Source organism: Nesoenas mayeri (genome assembly GCF_963082525.1).
Source record: "Nesoenas mayeri genome assembly, chromosome: 3".
In the NCBI taxonomy this organism is placed as follows: domain Eukaryota; kingdom Metazoa; phylum Chordata; class Aves; order Columbiformes; family Columbidae; genus Nesoenas; species Nesoenas mayeri.
In genome coordinates, this window is record NC_137544.1 from 66,726,339 (window position 1) to 66,741,672 (window position 15,334).

General features: G+C 38.8%; 1 protein-coding gene across 1 annotated transcript in view; it reads right to left on the bottom strand.

The window, feature by feature from the left end:
* Positions 1 to 13,922: 13,922 nt before the first annotated feature.
* Positions 13,923 to 15,334, bottom strand: part of ESR1 (estrogen receptor 1) — a gene marked incomplete at its 3' end in the record, with an annotated part of 182,101 nt that continues 180,689 nt past the window's right edge. Inside the window, exon 9 of the mRNA XM_080341081.1 lies at positions 13,923 to 14,157. Within this exon, the coding sequence (XP_080197207.1) occupies positions 13,923 to 14,157 (235 nt within the window). The remainder of the gene's footprint in view (positions 14,158 to 15,334) is intronic.

The following is a 15,334-nucleotide window of genomic DNA, read 5'->3' on the forward strand; positions in this document are numbered from 1 at the left end:
GGAAAGTATCACATGAGAGGTTGTGCTAATAATGAAAGCTGTCTTTATTTTGAATTAATGATTGGTCATTTCAAGTTTGTTGTTTTTTTTTTTTTTCTCAAGCTGCTTCTTGAATTTCATCCTCACTCATATGTTATTTCTGTGTGTGTTTTTATATATACTCATGTGCAACCTTTGGTAATGGAGGTTGTACCAGGCCACACTGAAGTAGCTTTTTTCCTGTGGGTGTACTGGAAACCTATTAATATTCTCCATAGCAGCTTGCTACCAAGATAGATGTTTATGCCCAAAACATAAGCATAAATAGCAGAAAAACAGAACAAATTGAAAACTCATTGATTTCAAAAAACATTGTAGAAAACTTGCAGTCTGAGCATGGATAGATGTTTTGCCCAGCTTATGAGTTAGAACTTGACCAAAACAGGATTCTTGTAAATTCTGAAAAAATACAGAGCATGTCGCTAAGTTACTGATCCTTAATTAGTATGGGTTTTTTTAAGCCATGACACAATGTGTTTTTTTTCCTATGAGTTAAATATTTCAACTTAGAATATATTGGCCTGTGTAACAGAAATATTATTAAAAAAAAAAAACAAGAGAAAATATCAGTACATTAATTGCTGTTACGTAGGATTACTTTTTTGGGGTGTCATCCTTTGAGCTGGTATGAAGAGAGCATTGTCAAGAGGTAAGAGTGCCACCAGCTGAACTCCAGCATTTAGAGGAGCCAAAATAAAGCTTTCTTTTCAGGTAAGTGCAACATTTACCTTTTCCTGGAAAAGGCTTTTTTGTGCCAAAAAAGTAATCTTCAGTGTCTGAGAGCCAGACTGAGACTGACATAAGTATGTATTCTTTTCAAGGCTTAGATTGCTTCATTGGTATTCAGAAGTTACACTGGATGAGATTAGTATCCATAATCACTTACTCTGAGAAGATAAAGACGAGGAACACACTTTTAGGGTAGAGGTATGAGCTGTTACTCGCAACAAGCCTGAAAGATTCCATAAAATTGACACCTCCTCTCTTTTCTGAAATCGTTCTCATTGGTGACATAATTTAGTCAGTGGTAATCAGTGTACCCATGTGAATAGTTTAGTAGTTTGCTCAGACCTGGTAGTTCAGATCTGCATGCTTGAGACATCCTTTCATCAGCCAGTCCCTGGTTTTGGTGGTTAATTTTCTGTTGAAAGATATTTTTGTTTTCTTTTAAAATAAAACTTTGTAAACAGAGTAAAAAGACTGACTTAGTGAGAAATAAGGATCTCAGCCTGATTTTGTCCCCCATTTTCCAGCAAGCTATTGGTGATCTCATGAAAGCAGACATAATCTAAAAAGTAGTAGATAGCCTGTATCAACCCATGGAAGAGCAGTCTGTTGAAAGAACCAAGGAAAAAGTCAAAGGTGAGACCTGTGTTCATTTCTAATGGTGTTTAAAAACTGAGGGAGAGGCATTGGGGTTTGAAAGGAGTTGGTTAGGAGGGAGAAGGCAGTGCAAGGAGTTTCAGTGATGTCAGATGCAATTAATGAAGTGCTTTATCAAATGTATACGTGGTAGCACCTGGCATGCATTGCATTGCAACCTGATGTTCGAATTTTGCCAGCTATTTTGCCACTCTGTGGCTCCTGTTTCCATTGTTTGAAAGCCTTCCCCACTTCCCTGATGCCTAGGGAAGACCTGTCTTCTGCAGAAGGGAAGCAAAATTTGTACGCCTCACTCAAGCTCCCAGGGGAGTTTTGGGAGTAGTCACTAAGTGGCGGGGCGGGGGTGTAAATATTTCTAGCTTGTTCATAATGGTCATTCCCTTTTATTTTTGCTCACCTCTTGAAATGTTCGGTCTAGGGAGTATGAGAAAGTGATGAACTGCCTGAGGAGTGAGGTTAAGCTGGTTAAATAGGCAGGGGAAAACTGATCTGAGATCATAGGAACTTTTCATAATTAATTTCTCAAATAAACTTACGGCTAGGGGGGAAAAGAAGTGATGATAATTAAAGGATGTAAAGAATTTGGAAGGTCACATCATCAAGTGTCAGTAGTCCTTTCACATTCAGTGCTTTTTTGGCTGATGATTACCTTCTGGGTAGCCGTGCACTGTCTCACCTCTGCCTTGCTGATGAACCAAAGGGCAGAGTGTACGTGCTATATTTTGCCTCCTTTCAGGTGTTTCAAAGCAAAGCTGCTTCTGTTCATAGCCTCCAGCTCTGAGCTCTAGCCATAGAGCTGACTATAGTTTCAATGTATTGCCTGTTAATTTGAAAGAGAAGTTAGATATAGAGAACTTTCTTTTGACCCTGAGTCATCTGCTCACACAGAGCAATCCTCCCAGCAAATGCTCTGCAATACTTGTGAATAAGTCACAGGCAGTGATAGACACACATTAAGAAAATATCACAGACAGAAGAAATGCCTCTTTGTAAATCCTGAATCTCCCATACCTTCAAGGATAGGAATGTCAGTCTATAAGCCGATGTCTCAAGGGAATTGCAGGCAGCTTGTGCCAGCAGATTAGAGGATCCCTTCAGTGCCATTTCGGACTTCTTATTTTCAGGACTTTCAACTCCAGACAAAATCAACATCAGACCAGGTAAAGTGGTTTGAACAGTAAGCTCCTACAAAAGCAATTTCCTGGCCCTGAACCAATTTCATTATGACTTCAAATGTGATTTTGCAGAACTGGATCTTGATCCTAGAAAATAGCACAAAGCAGTCAAAATGGAAACAAATGGCCAGGCACTTCACAGGATCCTGTTAAAGCAAGCTCCATCCCAAGAGCACTAGTGACTTAAAGGTCCAGTCTGAGGTGCAAACCCCAATGCACCCACATACACATTGATTGTCACAGCATGAACTAGGGCAAAATGAGGCAACTGCAGAGGGGGAAAACCACACCCAGAAAGCTGTCAAGCGTTGCAGCTGGTGGCACTAGCCAGCTTTGCAGCCTGGGCATCTTTCTCATCCTGATAAGGTCAAGCTGTTCTCTCTGCCTTGCCTCTGTCATGTTGGAACGCTGTTGCAGAGGACTTGGGTGTGGACAAGCTCTTTAAGAAATGCACACGTTAGAGTCTGCGGTGCCCTGTCTCTGTGCTAGGCCTGCAAACTGTCATCTCCTCTCTTTCTGAAGCACCTCACCTACTTGGGCTCTGCAAATAGAAGGGACCGATTTCTGGTAATGTACCTTAAGCCTTAGCTTCAAGGCATGAGGAAAAGCAGTACAGGAGATGCAGAATTCTGGGTCTGTGTTGAAGGCACATGTTCAAATATAGAGAAAGTAGACTCAGCATCTTAGGGAACTCCAGTTTTTACTCCATTATATTTTTCCATGTTTTCTACTGTAGATAGATGCCGTACCTGCTGTAGAAGTGTAATCATGCCTGCAGCTTGATGAATCTTGCAACTCTGAACACTGCTTATGGCCTGTATTCACCTCATAACTAGCAGGTGTTTAAAGGCATAGCAGAAACTGGTTGCTCAGTGACTCCAGACTGTGTAGAAATATCAAAGACTTATCTCATAATGTTTATAATTATAATAGTGCAGAGTAATGAGTACCATTTGCCCTGAACTTACTCCATCTGTTTGTGGAGGTTCTTGTGTTTTGTTTGTGGACCATGCTTTACAAAATCTGAAGGTGGACTGAAAAGCAGTATTTAGAGATGTCTGATATTGTTAGGAGTACATATGATCTGAAGTTGACAGTAATAGTGTGTCCTTATTCCTCACAACTGTGAGCAGGATGATACCCATTGCCTACCCCCACTCTGTTCCAGCAGTGGTAACAGCTTCATTCTACAACAGATCTGCTGTGAACACCTACAGTCTTGCTTTCTTCTGCCTTAGAACTTTCTCCTACAGCTGGTTATTGAACAAGAACAAAGCCGCTGGGATTGTTTTACAAACAGTCAACCCTGGCCCTCAGAGTCTTGTGCTATTTGTGGTTGAGAAATCTGTTTACAACTGATAGCATCTCTCAACATGCTCATCATGTGCATCTGAGTGTATCTGTGTGTATGTTCAAAGGCATAACAGAAACTGGTTGCTCACAGTCTCCAAACTACAGATGCTATCAGGATTTAGCAAATGTGGGAGGATTCTGGGAAATAAGAGCAGAGTCAGGGAAAAGAAATGCAGATTCTTAAGCAAGAGACAAAAAATACCAGTAAGGCTGAACACAGAAAGGAAGGTAGGAAAGCAGAAAAAGAGAGCATTGATCTTCTCACTGACTTGCACTTCTGGTATTTTATTTGGTGCTTAAAGCAATGGATCATGGAAAGGAAAAGAGCAGGAAATGTAACAGCGAGGTTTGTGTTTAAGCTGTGTGGTCTGGCTATAAAATTGTTCAACTCCTGCAGCAGTCAGTTGCAGAATTCAACTAAGCCAGTGGTTGCCTAAATTGAGGGGGGGCAAAGTTGAAGGGCGAGTGTCATTTTTCTTTTGCTTTGGGGAAAAAATGTGTGTCTCATACTCAGAGTTTGCTGCACAAGTGAACAAGTCTAGGTACTGGCTGGCTGTTTTAACCTTGGCAGCAATGTTGTGAAATGCACTGTAGCAAACTGAATTCTATTGTTGTTGCATTATTTGGTTATAATTAGACCTAGAGTGACATAGATACGAAAGCACTATTTGGGAGAAGTTTTGCTTGTTCTAACAATGTTAAGAACATTCAAATATTCTAATAATATTCCACAAGAAGTAAATAAATAGGGATTATTTAGAGAATTAATTTTGTAAAAGCAGTAGATAAAAATATGTGAAAGATAAAAAAGGAAATTAATAACTGCAAGCTTAAGCACTGAAGACTTGTCATAGTCTAAGGCCTGGTTAAATGGTAGAAATCTGAATTATATTAAATGATTGCTCTAAAAGCAGACGAGAACTAAAAGCTTTGACTTGTATTGTTTGGTGCTGCTTAATATATCATTTGGAAAATGAACTATTCAAAATCGCTCAGTTCAGTAAAAATATGTTTTAAGACCTGAGATGTAGCAAATGGATTTGACCACACTGAGGTGTGCATTAAACAATGGCACATTTAGTTCTTGGAGGAGAGAGGAGGCTTTAGGAAAGTGTTGTCCATTTCTTGTGCCAGAGGTGGCCCTGGGGGAGAAGAGGTGAGCCACCAAGCTCTTCTGTACCAGGAATGATGCAGATGTGAACGTAGTTTGCACAGACATTAATCATGTCATGCTCTTTGCATTTTCAGGCACATTGTAATTCCTGGGAGATTGCAATTATTGTTGTTGTAATTGTGGGTTGTTTTCATTCGATTGTTTCTAGAAAGGAGTTTTAAGAAACAGCCGAAAGGAAAGGTACTAGAGTCTACTTTTTAATGTAAACACTCAAAAGCCTAGTCAAGAACTGGAGCATTCATGTATGTGGTATTCTCTCTATAAATATTTCAAACATTAACTGAAAGGCTCTCCTGACCATTGAGCTGCAGGTTAAAACACACGGTTGCAATTTTGAGTCCTCTGCTAACTTGAAGCATTGTACAGGCAGGTGTGCAGACCATGGACCAAGGGGGGAAAAAAGTTCAGGAATAAAGCATGATGCTGTATCAGTTTGGTAGAGACAGATAGATACAAAGGAGACATTTTGGAGCCAAAGTTTCTTTTCTTGTTCTCAGATTTAACATAAGCAAATAATCCTGCGATGGCAGACTGAAACTCAAACTTTTCTACTTTCATACAAATTCCTTAAACTTTTAAGCTTGTATGTGCCCTACTGTGATTCTCACTGCAAACTGGGTAGCATTTTTTGCTTACCCCTAAGAAACAACATACTTATTTCATCTTTCTATGGATGACATAAGTTCTCAAGAGGAGGCTGGAAAACAAGAAAAAAATCTGATAAGAATCAAATCTTTCTGTCCTGGAAAAGAAAACACAGTCTTCATGTGTAGAGGAGCTAAATATGCTACAGTCCCAAGCATGTGTTGCAAAATCTGGCTAAAAAAAAAAAAATCCTGGAAGCAAAATCTTTCCTCATGGGTGTATTTTTTAGCTGTTTAAAATAGTAACATACTGGAGTGGTGCACAAATGTGCAGGAATGGAGAACAGCAGGAGAATTGTGTATCACCTGTATGCCTGCAAAAGTGAAGGCATTAGCAGACTGACACCTAAATACTGTGACACAGAGATCTTACAGGGATGTGAGAGCTAGTTAGCCTTGCTCCTGCTGAGATGAGTGCCAAATGTTATTATTTCGATGGTCAATTTTCCTGAAGACTTTGTGAACATTTTTACACTTGAGCCTCTGTGTCTGCAGAATGCCTTAGTGAATGGTAGTAATTGGAGCCTGGCTGGGCATAAGAAAGACCATGTACGCAGTGTCCTTCCACGGGCATTCTTTCTCTGCAAGCACACTGATGGGTGTTATTTTACTTGTTTGGATTTTCCTCTCCTTTTCACTGCCTGGATGGTGGAGACAAGCAGTGTAATGCAGAGGAAGGAGATGTAAGAAACAGCTGCTTCATGGGGCTTTTCATGTGGCAGTATCTGAATGAAAAAAAAAAAAAAAGTTCATCATTTAATTTTGAAGAATAAACATGGCCACAAGTTTTTCAAAGAGGGATGGTGTCCCACTGATTGAAAACACCAAGTTGTATCCCATGGAGAAGCTGTTGTCATTGCGTAACTAGAGGATTGCCTTAATTAACAGAAAAGTAAAAGCCGTCAGATACGTTCTCTTATGATGCCTTAGCTATAGCATGCCTTTCTAATTAGTTAAATAGAATAAAATATGCTGGAACAAAACATGAATCACTAAAATATGAGGAAAGAGACAAAGCATGGGTTGTGGAGAGGAGCCCAAGGCATATGGCTGTGTGCATGTCTATGGGCTCCTCAAGGGCACAGGCAGCCGCTCCGCTCTGCAGGGCCTTGTGGTTGTACTGAGGGAAGTGAGAGAAATGGGCCCAGTAAAGGTAAGCCAGGAGTTTCAGCTGCAAGAGCTCTGCAGCAAAACAGAAAGCTACATTGTTGCTGTGTAATTTTTCAAATTACTTCAGCCAACAGATGTAAGAAATGGGGAATGAAGCTGGAGTCCAGCAGGCTCCTGGCTGTGGAGATGTGTCCAGTGCCGGGCTGCAGAGGCTCTTTTCCTGCTGCGTTGTTCCTCGCGGGGTCTGAGCAAGGTGACGTCTCATCCACCTTCTCCCACCACAGACGACACAGGATGAGAAGGGATAAGGAAGGGAGAACCAGACTCTTTTCAGTCATACCCACTGACAGGGCAGGAGGCAATGGGCACAAATTAAACCACATGAAATTCCACCTGAGCACAGGAAAACATTTTTTAATGTGATGTTGGTCAAACACTGGAACAGGTGGCCCAGCAGAGTCTCCTTTTGAGGCTATTCAAAACTTGACTGGAGCCATGTTCTGCAGGTGACCCAGCTCTGAGGCAGGAATTGGTCTAGATAATCTCCAGAGGTGACTTCCCAGCTCAGACTCACTGTGAAGCTGCATGGTCATGATGTGCTCTGAGAAGAGATGGGCAAAACACCGCCTAATCTCAGGTATTGTACAATCCTTTGCCCATTCAATTTGTTACAATTTAGTAGCAGATGTAAGTATGTTCAGACTTCAGCTGTTTAGGAGTGTCAGTGCTCAGGATTTCTCAGGTATATTCTGCCTTTGAATGCTGTCAGATTTTCAGTCAGCATTAAAAACAATTGTATTATTCTGGCCCACCCTTCATGGCTGAAGCCAAGCTCTTTGTCATGAAAGCATCTTGCAATACAGTCTGTGATTTGAAACCATTGCTCAGTTCTCCTTGGCACTTACAAATCCCCCAAATCCCCAACGTTCTTTTGGAGTCTAAATAGGCTATTTGCTTTCATGTTTCACAAGCTATTGGGTGAGTTTTCAAATGGACAAAGTATAATGCATTTCTTGTCTTAACAATTGAGATTATAGTTAGAATTAAGGTAATAATCTTACCATTCTTTTCCTGATAAGTTATGTACAGTGAAACACTGCATAAAAACAAAGAGCTTTTTACATATATATTCATGTAGGAAAAGAGAACCTATGAACAATAGTCCCACTCAGAACCAGTGCAGTACTGAAAATAGATGAAAAAATTCAATATGCAGACTATATACTCTCTATGTATTATTGGTATATAGCTACAAGTATTGAACACACAGACACATATATATGTATATATATATATATTGCGTAACTAGAGGATTGCCTTAATTAACAGAAAAGTAAAAGCCGTCAGATACGTTCTGTTATGATGCCTTAGCTATAGCACACAGACACATATATATGTGTATATATATATATATATATATATATGATATAGATTGCTGGTTTGATTCCTTGCAAAGACCAAATATAATTTTGGGAGTACTTAAGCAGATAGAGTTAAGTTCAAACTAATTTATGTCAACAAAAGTATCTTTCATTTCTGTTCATTCCCTTCCTGACAGCCTAGTCAAGACAACTGCCTTTTTTCCGTGAAGACCAGCTTTCACTTGGGAAAAAAGTCCCATTTTACTTGATATTAGCTAAATCATGGTAAGTGGCAGGCAACTACAGAAGATTAAATTCACACAATTTGTCTCTTCCACCATAATTTGTTTCACAAGCTAAAATAAGGAATATAAAGCATATAAAATACTAAGGACATTACAGCATATAAAGTACGAGGTACTCAGTGACTTCCCTGGTGTCATTAGGAATACTAGAGACTAGGCTTAACACACACTCTCTGATGTTCTTTGGGAAAGATGAAGAAGCTAATTAAGAAATGTTTTTCTTAGATGTATGGAAACAGACACATTCTGTTTCTGTAAGAAAACAGGGTACCATTTTGCTCGTTACTGGCAAACAATAAGCAGAGAAGCGTATTTTTAATACTACGCAAAAGATAACAAATGAAACAAAGTGTTCTGGTTAATTCTTTATTTTCAACATCAAATACATTGATAAAAATCTTGCACCAATCAGGTAGCCTACCAGATTTTTCATTTAGACTTTTTAAGAACTTTTTTAGGTGCAAAACAAGGGAGGAAAACAAAACAAAACAAAACACCAAAACAAAGACATCAATAATTTTGTATGCATCATTGAAAGAACAGAATACTTCAACAAATACACTATGGCAGCTGAGCCTATACCAAATAAAAGACTTTCAATTGACAGGCTACATAGTGCACACAAAAGCATTTGTTTTATAGTATATACAATAAGGTGATACATAAAGAGGCTTGTTAATGCAAGTCTCGTGACCAGCAGTCTATCCCTTCATTTTTCAATGGGCACTTTCTGAAGAAACAGACTTCTAATTATAGGCACACAGGAGTACAGAGCATACTAATTTGCAAGATGGCAGCATATATATTTGTTAGTTTGTTTCTTTAGGCACATCTGAATGCAAAAGATTTTTTTTAGACTTTTTTTTTTTTTTAAACACAGTGCAAAACCGAATACCCTTATGGGCAACAATCACTTTGAAAACAACTTTCAGGATATAAAGCTATCTACATTTGAAAGATGAAAGAGAATTGGGAGTAGAAAGGGTAGGACACTATTAATATAAAGGAAATATTAATTTAAAATTCTCAGATCAATTTGAGATTAAGCTATAATTGCAGGTGACAGCAAAGACTAGTTTCTATTGCAATACCATCGTTAACATGATCCTTCTTTTATATCTGTTGAAGTTTTGTCTGTAAAGCTATATTACAGCTGTAGATAGCATTGAAAATAGCCATCTCTTTATTCAAAGTAAGAAATGCAATTCACATAAACTCAGCTGATAATACCTTATATACAAAATCCCATTAGCTTCAGGTTGGGTTGCATCTTAATTTTAAAGCAGGATATTATATACACAAGAGAGGCTTGCTATATTCCTACCAAAACCTGTGATAAGACTAAGGCCCAGTGAGGCAGAATTTTTACTTTGCTGGTAGTTTGCTTGGTTTTTAACATATGGCACAACTCTTAAGGAATCAGTCGGCATCAGCTAGAATGGATGGAGGCTTCAATACAAAGAAAGTTGGAGGACAGAGGTGTGATCTGGGGTTTTTCTTTTCTTTTTTCCATTTAAAGTCCGATGATGTGATGACAGTCCTTGCAATAACCTTAGGAACTCAGTTAACTTTTTTTTTTTAATTGTATTTTTAAATTATTAAACTCTTCAGTGTACAGAAGGAGAAAAATCATCAAGAGATGTCACTGAAACATAATAGTAAATTTACAACAAACACACACCGAGAAACTCTCATTAAATTATTTTACACCAGTACAAATCCTACTGCCCCAATGGGGAGATTTACCTGAGACAAAGTCTGCAACATCACAACATGGCTCAAACCACTACAAACCAAAGTAGCTTTCACATATTGGTGGAAACTCAGGCACCACTAAGTGCTATGCATCATATTTCCCCTTCCTGCCTCCTTTTTGTAATAATTCAGTAACGACCATATTCTCAGGCAAAGCAAGTTCATCTGGTCTGTTTTGTTTGGCTTGTGCTGGTATTCCACTGCCTATGTTTCTAGGGGATCTTTTGGTTTTTTTGTTGTGTGGTTTGTTTTTATTTTCTTTTTTAAAAAAATCCATGTATAAACCTTATAAAATAATTCTTTCATTAGCTGTCCAGAGACATCACTATGAATGTTTTGGTAAAAGCATAATTAGCTGCCTTAAATAGTTTTATTTCTTTTTTTTTTTTTTTTACATGCTATATATTTTTGTTTCATATCCAGCACCAGGTATTCAGGTAGTACTGGTTTGTCAGCTGCAAATATAAAGTATATATGTATATATATGTACACACACACATACAGCATCCCGTGAAATAACAGTTACCAAATGTCAGGCACAATTGTTTGCATACACAAGAGCATAATTCATAATTACATAATAAAAAGTTGTTGCCATTTTTGTATCATAGACTTTGTTTAATCAATTGAATAGCTACATTCAGCTGTCTGATATGTGGACAATCATCTTTATAGATAACTATGGGAAGATTACTTATACTCAATAAGGTGCTACTTCAGTTAAAATATAATGGACAAGTTAATGCCACAGATCCTGAAACTGCCCCAAGGTAAATTAACGTATTACTGGGAATCGCTGTTTTTCTTTCCTGGATTCCTTTCACTGTTGTCACCACAAACATGGCAGGACTGGTTAAATCTAAATTACTTCCTTTCAAGGACTGAGCCTAGGGAAACATTCATAATTAAGACTGTGAGCTGACTGATTATTCCTTATGTTCCAAGACACATTATGATACCCTTCTGTTTGCTGCACACCACTTCAACTCACGCTTATCCAGCTTCACCGGCAAAATCTGTAGGGTGCAGTGGTGCTTGCCCTATGTAAGTACCATGAGAATCTAAACCTCTGTTGGGAATTGCTCTCTATGAACGACTTCTTTTTCCTTCTGGCCAAATTTACACTTGAATCAATGTAATGAACTCTTCTGGGATGTAGGAAGGGAGGCATGCATTGAAACCAATTTGCCTTGCAGCTTATGAGCTTGATCTGTGTGTTCCATCACAGAGAACACCAAGTTGCATGTACAGTATTTAAAAAAACAGCTCTAACACACACTAGGCTACAAGTGAATAAGGATGGTGTAAGCACACAACTACAGAGATTCCTGTACTCTGTTCAGATCTTTTAGCCTGCACTCATTTCAGGGCATTCATGATTTTTCTAATAAATTTGAAAATCAGCTACAAAACAAAATGTGCATTTTCTTTCAAGGCATTTAGGAGCTTTCCAAAAGCCCTTAGGTACCAAGTTTGAGCACGCGCACACACACACAGACACACACACTCTTACTGAATACACAAAAAGACAAATTTTTTGGCACATTTAGAAAAAAAATACACTATAATATGCATCAATAAAAGGCCTATTAACTTACAGGGACTGCTTCACATGCTTAGGCTTGCACATTTTTTGAGGAATCTTCTCAAAGGCAGGTAGCATCTAGCTTCAGACTTTTAAGCTGTGCATATCCTTGGATATCTACATGAAACTGTTATAGACATCATTATGAACATTCACTAAATAATTGAATCCTTGACTTGGAGCACAAACTCGTCCTATGCCTTGCTGCTTCGACAATTGCTATGTAACGCAATCCCACTGCACACAGACTGTGTGTAACAGGGAGCATAATCAGACATAGGCACTCCTGTATAGCATTAGTTGCACTATTTCCTATATTTAATTACTACAGGATAGTCCAATCAACGTAATCTAACATAAAGGTTTCAACTATAGCAGTAAAAGAAGCATCCCTGAACCCTTCTCTGGCATTGTGCCCAGCTGCTATGGAGGAGCCTACGCACGTGCTATGAAACGTCCTCGCTGGCAGAGTGGTCGCTTCCAACCAGCTATTGGAACAGTCCCTGGTCCGTGCTAACACCAAAACTGCACCTGGAAACCAGAAGTGCAGATAGCACAGGCAAAGTTTATCATTAGACTAATAAAATATCCCCAGCATATGTAATAGTTGCAGTCCAGTACCCAGCAACGTTCCCTGACACATTTAATTTTCTAGCATAGAAGTAGTTGAACAGCAGCACCAACTCCTACTTTGAATAGCACATAGTATGGAATTCTTCAGTCTCTCTCCTTCATGTCTTGCTGAAACTCTTGATGTCAGTGGACCTTTTGTATATTTACAGTTGGTCTGAAGAATCTGACTAATGCTTACGAAAAACAGTTATACATATGCATGGAGAAAGCCAGATTTATCTTCCTGGACATGCAGTCCCAGAGTCTTCACCATATCTGAGGCTCATTGGCCAGTTCTCGTGACACAGGTGAGCTGGCTCTTAACAGGGGTTTTCTGAGCATGCCCCAACAAGAGCCAAAGCAAGCCAAGGCACTGCAAAGCCTCCTGCTCTGGCTGCGCTGCCAGCCCTCCCATGCAAGGCCAGGCCACGCTCTACCAAGTGGGACAGGCCCATCCCACCCTGCTGTGCCAGTCTTGCACTGGCATCCTCACCCCTTGGCTTGTAGCACAAGCAAAGGACAGGGGAAGGTTTTTTTAATAAAAGAGTGCTGGATTATATACATGTGTGAAGACTTTTTTTTTTTTTTCTTTTTTAAGACCTGATGATTTTTGTAATCATCTGGTCTCATTTAAGAGTAATTGTCTATGTTGTCACTGTTTGTTGTGTTGCCCTTGATTTACACGCTGCCAGGCAACAGAACAATTTAATTTTGTAGGATCAGACAAGATACACACAATGCCATTTGGCTAGAGGATATGGTAAGGGGGCCTGAAAGTTTGGTCATGAGAGGGAGTTGTCTGCTGATGTAAGCCAGCAAGGTAAACCAGTATTGTTTACAGACAGGGATTCCTTTCTACTGTAGGAAGAAGAGAGGCAGGAATCTACCTAAACTTCCAAGGCAGTCACTAGCAGTTCAGTTTCACTATGGCACACTAGGATGCCAACGAACTTTCCATTTAACCCCCAAAAAAGTCATCCAGAATCTCTTTTGGTTGGAAACTGCTTCAAAGTTTCAAGCAAGTAAAGGATTAAGCAAGCTCAGAATTTGGGGCAGATACCAGCACAGACTACCACTCATGAAGAAGTCAATACACATGGGTGGTATGGCCTATTAAGAGATAGCAAAATAAACATTCAGTTTAGATTAGGACTTACCCAATTTACATGCAAAATTAAATTAAAAACACTACAAAATTTAAATCAAGTTAGCCTGACAATCCTTACTGGCTGTCCATAGCAATGAAATGTCTTCTGTTTAGGATAAGCAATCAGTTCAGGCAAGCACTTTACAAACACTCAAATGGAAATTCCAGGTGACTTTTGTCATTGGAGTGTTTACACAGGTGGCACTATAGAAGAAATGAAGCATGAGCTAAGTAGTATGCTGCTGGGTTTCTCATACCATTGTATATGTTGACTTTTGTTTATATTGTATTCTGCATATTCTCCTCTTCTTTGCTATTTATATAAAAGGACTGCAAGGAATGAGATGAAGCTGATGCAGTTGTCAGTTGGCTCCGGTTCTCCTCTTCCGTGGGTGCAGCACTCCTGGCTGCTGGGGCGTGCAGTCGGTGAGCGTCCAGCATCTCCAGCAAGAGATCATAGAGTGGAACTACATTTTTGCACTTCATATTGTATAGGTGCTCCATTCCTTTGTTGCTGTGGGTTGTAATGAAACAACAGTTACTTTCCAAATAAGCAACAGGGGAAAAAAGCTATTAGCTAATAATATCTCTAAGGTTCAGATAAATTCAATTTTGTCTAAAATAACTAACTTAACAGTGCTGTTGCTGTATGCTCCTGCTACAGTTAGCAGAATAAGGCACCTTCAAAGAGCATTTCGGACTGCTTATAAGCAAGTTCCCTTCTAAAGGTGGCTCTTTTTTTCTTCTTTGCCTAAAAGGTAGCCTAGACCATATGGAGTCCTAATTTAGTCACTGTGACTAAATGGATGGGATGAATCTTGGCTTTCCTATAGTAAAACCTAAAATATCAGATTTTTCTCCTAGAAAACAACCTCAGCCAATTTGTTAGCAACTGCTCACTTGTAATTCACAAAACATGGGAACATGAATTGATATCGTATCTGGAACTTCCTTAATTGTATAAATTCTTCTTCAGGGGAAAAGAAAAAAAAAGAAGGATGATTAACATGAGGACAAAGAAACTCCACAAAAAGACAGCAGTAAAAAAAACGCATGCACAGGCCCCTTTACTTTTTCCTAAAGATCTCCAACAGTCCAAGATGTAAAAACTGCATGTTTCAGCTTTAGTAGCTATGATGTGGTTTTTTACTCTAATTTTAATTTTATTAACTGAAATAATTAAAATTTAAATCTCTGTAACAATATATCCCTTCATAAAAATGAAATCTATACTGTATCTTTGTGTAGACTTGCTGTGTTGTTAATACTCCAGCCATTGAACAGCTACCTTAAGAGGTAATTCCATTTGGGAGAAGCATTTGCTACAGTTACTAAAAAGAGTGCTTCAGACATGTCACCTCTAATTAGCAAAGGGCACAGTCCTCTAAATTGGGATTCAGTGCATCTGCATTTATCCTCACCCATAAGATACACATAATTACTCTAATCTCTTTTCTAAAGATATTCGCAATCAAGGCGCTTGTGAAAAGTGGCTACATAAAAGTGATAGTTTTATTAAATCTTATCAGAGACTAAAGTTTGCAGAACTAGGCTACTGCTATGTTATTATTCTACTCAGTGCCTTTCAAACAGAATAAAAGATCCATATAACATTAAAAGAAGGTAAGTGTTTAAGGCATTATCAAAACAATAAGGAACAAAAACCAAAAGAAACAACAGGGAAAACATTT